Source organism: Oryzias melastigma, linkage group LG17 (genome assembly GCF_002922805.2).
Source record: "Oryzias melastigma strain HK-1 linkage group LG17, ASM292280v2, whole genome shotgun sequence".
Taxonomy (NCBI): domain Eukaryota; kingdom Metazoa; phylum Chordata; class Actinopteri; order Beloniformes; family Adrianichthyidae; genus Oryzias; species Oryzias melastigma.
This window is the reverse complement of record NC_050528.1, coordinates 3,294,446-3,299,563: the sequence shown is the minus strand read 5'-3', so window position 1 is coordinate 3,299,563 and position 5,118 is coordinate 3,294,446. Positions and strand designations below refer to the sequence as shown.

Sequence of the window (5,118 nt, the reverse complement as noted above, 5' to 3'; positions counted from 1 at the left end):
TGTTGTGATGTCATCGTCTTAGGGGGAGGGTCGTTCACTATACCCAAAATTCGTTATTGTCGGGTACTAGCTGTGTGCATATTTTGGTGACTTTTGGCTCATGTGGTAAAGATCAACTTTTTGGTCAAAGGTCCAGAAATCTTTACAACTATGAAAACTACTGTATGTGGTCCTTGCAGTCAGTGACTGCTGGGACCCATAAATAGTCCATAGAAACATTCAGCTTCAGCATTTCTTTTTGAAAAAATAATTTAAAAAAAGGATTGCTGTGAACGCTCAAAGACGCTGCAGCAGAAACTTGGTTACCTGGCGAATACGGGCCAGTCTGCGTCGAGGTCGTAGCCTCTGGCGGCCACATCGAACTGGATCTGGTTGAGTTCGTACAGATGGTTGATGATGTCCGCCGTGAGGTGAGGCTTCAGGAAAGGACTCCGGGCGTAGTACCAGTCACTGCAGTTACAAAAACAGAAACTAAGAAGCTTTTTGTGTGCGAGGCAGAAAGATCCTAAATCCTGATGCCCTGAAAACAAAAAACTCCAGATGAAATGGTTCATTTTTGAAGCTCTAGGTGGTAAAAACAAATTCTGTGTTTATATTGTGGCTACTTCTTAACTCAGTCTACGTTTGTTTAGCAGCAAAAGGAATGTGCAGAAAAACTATTTTAAAAAAAGCATTTATAAATGTCAAACTAACTAAATTGAAGAAAATGTATCTAAAAGTAATATAAAGAAAAAAATCTACAATAGAAAGCTTTATTTGATTATTTGATGCAACAATAATGAAAAGATCAAGAACGTTTTTTAGCTTTAATTTGAACTATGATATGCAGTTGTACAAGAATTTCAAAATAAGCTAAAATTTTCCTGACATACAGATGGATTTTCAAAATAAAACGAATCAGCGTTAGCTTCTGTGGCAAACAACAACAATCCTGCAGCAGCGCTCACAGAGTAAAGAAGTGGCTGAACAGAAGAGGAACTGCGGTTGAGGATTCTCACCGCTTAACTTCTGGTGAAAACAGAAATAAGAGATAAATCGGGAAGGGAGAGTACCACTTCCTTAAAACAGAAAAAAGAACACATTTCTGGAGTAAAAAATTAAAAACAAAGTTGAGAAATTGTCTTCTGCAAAATGTAGCAGAAATTTCCTCCAAGTTTGACACTTTTTCAACAGCTTTCAGTCAGATGCTTTTCTAAGATTTAGTTTCTTCTCACTGACATTAATCTACAGAGCATACATGCTAATGTTTATATATTTACATTTGTCCTTCACTTATCTGAAAATATATTCAAGTTTTGACATTCAAACCTCAAATGTTTAATAAAAATGTAAATTTAAAAAGTGCTAATTCACAAATGAGATTTTTTAAGGCGTTTTAGAATTATGTTTGAAACAAAGACATTGATTCATCATTTAAATCAAGTTGAATAGATTTTTTTTCCCACTTAATCAAATGTAGGAATGTTGTGAAAAGATGAAGCACATAAAGGAGCAGACATCAACCAACACCATGTAAACAGGTCTGAGTGAGTGTTCTGACCTCGTGACCTTCTGGTTTATAAGACACTGCTGCAACGTGTCGGCGAGACGCTGGTGAACGAGTGAATATCGGATGAAGGCCCTGCCCTTCCCCAGAGAAGTCTTCAGCTGCAGAAACACAGAAACAGCGGATTCAGAGAAAAACTCTGATTATTTTTATGAAAACACGCAGGACAGACGTTTTCACTTTCATTAGTCACTTGTAGCCCAACAGGAAGTTGACCCGTTCTGCAGGTTTTGGGGCTGTACATGTGATAGAAGTCTCGCTCCTGGAAGTTGGACGTACTTTGGTCGTACGGTGTCTTATTAACCACATTCTAACCCAGGGCTCCTCGACATCTGTGGTCCAGATCTCCAAGCCCTGCCAGCTGCTGATTAGCTCCGTCAGATGTCTCCACATTGTGATTGATTGAACACACCTGGTCCAGGTAATCAGCAGCAAGCAGTGCAGGAAGAGAAGGAAAACGGATATGGTGGATAGATCTGGAGGACCAGGAATGAGCAGCTCTGCTCTAGTTGATAGTGAGGTGTGAATACTATGGAGAGAAATAAGTATCACCCCGATTTGTGCATGTGTAATTCTTGATTAACTCGTTTTGTGCATAAGTACAATTCTAAAAAATACAATTTACACTTGCACGACTTAAAATTACAACAGCTTGAAGCTAACTACACACTAGTGCTGCCACAAACAATTATTTTAATAGTCGACTAATCTCCGATTATTTTCTCCAATTAGTCGACTAATCGGATCATGAGCAAACCGGATGTAAAGCACACGTCTTCACCATCATTAGCTTTAAACTAACTAAAAACTAGATATATAGCATCACCTGTGATAATGCTAGTGTGAATGCTGGAAGCTGAATTTGGCTGCTAAAGATGCTAATGCTGATAGCTGAAGATGCTGAAATTAATAGCTAAAAATGATGAAGTTGATAGCTGAAAGCTATGCCTAGCTAAAATATTAGCAAAATCCCAAAGAAGCCTTAAAAAACTGAAAAAAGTCAAAGTTAGCAGAAAAAAAGTTAGCATGCAGATGAAATATTAGCTAAAAATACAAAAAAAGAAAACCCTAACTTGTGTAAAAACTTTTTTAGAGACTTAAAAAAAATGATAGAGGGAGTTCAAAAGCCTTAATCTTTTTCAAAAAGTTACAGTGGGCTGTATAATCCAGAGTCTTATATCTGGATGAATTCTAGCAGATCTGAGAGATATTCAACTCTGATAAAATGTCAGTCCGTTTTTTTTTTACTGTGTGGTTTTTCAAGTCTGTCCAACTTTCGGAACTCCTTCTGTTAAATGATTTTAAATCCAAGTTGAAAGATTCTTTTCAAACGTAGCCGTTTTTAAATGAAATATTATTTTATTTTCTAGCTGTAATTAATATTTGTCGCCAGGTCTCCCTTGTAAAAGTGATTTCTTAATCTAAGTGGGACTTCCTGGTTAAATAGAGATTAATAAGTAAAAAAAAAATTAAATGACTGAATGCAGTTAGTCCGACTGACTGACTTATCTCTGATTTGTATCTTTCTTAATGTGGATTATTTATGACATTAGTTCAAAAATCGAGCGTTCATTAATGATGCGCCTTATAATCTGTTGTGCTTTATAGTGCAGAAAAGACAGTATTTGCTTCTTTTTATATGACTGGATGCAGATCAATTCCAAAAGTGAACATTTTATACAATAAGAACCTAAAATGTAAAGATTTTTTTTTCCAGGAAAACCCCTAATGTGTAATTACAATCTGTAGTCATAGACTGTCCAACAAACAGATGGAGGGATTTAAGGAAGATAACCAGATGAAAAACAGGAGCACCACCTGGAGGTCCTGCATTCCTTTAAACCCATGACCAATGAGCAGAAATAACCAAAAATAAAATAAAACCTGGCTCTTGTAGAGATGATAAACTAATCAATTTAGGTCCATATAGGCAGATTTAACAAGATAAAAATGAAATAAATGAGTGATCTGTTGTGAAAGGTGGCATAAATAAGGATTAAGTCAAACAGAACTCTGACTTATAACTGTGTTTTAAACTCCTCAATACATCACTAAAACAATAAACTTGAGATTGAATATTTCTGTCATTTAAATGACTAAATATTAGCTTTAATTAAGTTTGAACGTTTCTCCTCTCAAAACTAAAGTCAAATCATTTTCTATCTGCTCTGAACATAAAATCTAGACAGTCTATTGAATATAACGCCTTAAACTAGTCTGACACTTTCACAACATACTTTTCTTTAACATTAACTGCTGTTTTAATCATATTTCTGACCAAAAACACAAAAAAATCTGTTCCCTGACAACATTTTTGGTTAAAATGTTCAATACAGTCAGATAAAATGATAAGATGACAGAAAGTTATTTTACTGATGAGCTGAAATCTTTCAGAAATTATTTTGTAATTACAAATGAGTGTTTGTCTTTCAAGACTAAATCAGATATTATCCTCAATAATATATTTAAAAAGTACTAAGCAGCTGCTAAATAATCAAAGATAAACTTGAGCTCACCGCGGCGAACGTCCCGGACGGCAGAAACGCCACAGACGGCACGTGCATGACTTAGCAGCGTCTTACCGCTCCTGCCGACCTGCAGGATTAGCTCCAGAGCGGGACAGCTGCTGTGTGAGCGTTCGGCGGGAGAATTACCTCAGGGATGGACTTGACAAACCGGATGACGTCGTTGTGTCCCTTGATCTTCATCAGGCACTCGCAGAAGTAATCCCAGTAGTCTTTTCTTTGGCCGAGGAAGGTCGTCTTTTCTTTCTGATCAAACTGCAGAACACAAAGAGTTTCACTGGAACTTCAGCAGAAGTTTACACACATAAACAGAGATTTAGCTAATAGGTCATTAGTGGTTTAGTTGTTTCTACTTTTCATTCAAGAGCTGCTGCATCTTTAAAACTACCACAACACTGGACAAAGTTTTATTTATCAATGTTTAAGCTTTAATTTTGTGGCCCTAAACATTTCTTAAACTAGTGTTTTTATTTTGTGGTTGTTTTTTACACTCACATTTCTCCCTTTAATCTATTCATTTGTTTATTTTTAAGTTTTCTCTCTTTCTTAAACTCATGGATTTTTTAATGTCCTGAATCTGTGTTGATAAAGTACAGATAACTGATTAAGAAAGAGGAGTGGGATTATATAAGTTCACTTCCTGTCACTCCCTCTGGAGACATTAATAAAAACTTTTTAACAAACTTAATAGTCTCTGTGCATCTTGTTCAATTTGTAGAAGAGTTGATATGTCTTTTTATGATTTAGAGTAACAATTGAAGTTTTTTACAAGTGATGTGGATGGCTGCGGATGTACCGGGATACAGTATTCCCCCCTTTATTCGCGGGGGTTAGGGATCGGAGAGATCTGCAGATACAGAGACACCCATCCCCCCCCCACCCCCCACCCCACCGAGGCGCGAAAGAACGTTCGCTATGATCCATACTCATCAAGAACACTTCTAATCATCCTCTGTTAACATTTATTATACCATGGTCTGGGTGAATACTCGATTCTGATTGGCTGCTGGGTGTGCATTAAAAAGTGATAATGCACAGTAATAACGC

At 36.7% G+C, this 5,118-nt stretch overlaps 1 protein-coding gene across 7 annotated transcripts in view; it reads right to left on the bottom strand.

The window, feature by feature from the left end:
* fyco1b (FYVE and coiled-coil domain autophagy adaptor 1b) overlaps positions 1–5,118 on the bottom strand; it is a 64,738-nt gene that overhangs the window by 18,712 nt on the left and 40,908 nt on the right. For all 7 annotated transcript variants that reach the window (XM_024274037.1, XM_024274034.1, XM_024274035.2 and 4 more), the window contains 3 exons: positions 4,201–4,326; positions 1,541–1,647; positions 307–450 (listed from right to left, as the gene is read on the bottom strand). In XM_024274037.1, coding sequence (XP_024129805.1) covers positions 307–450; positions 1,541–1,647; positions 4,201–4,326 — 377 coding nt within the window. The remainder of the gene's footprint in view (positions 1–306; positions 451–1,540; positions 1,648–4,200; positions 4,327–5,118) is intronic.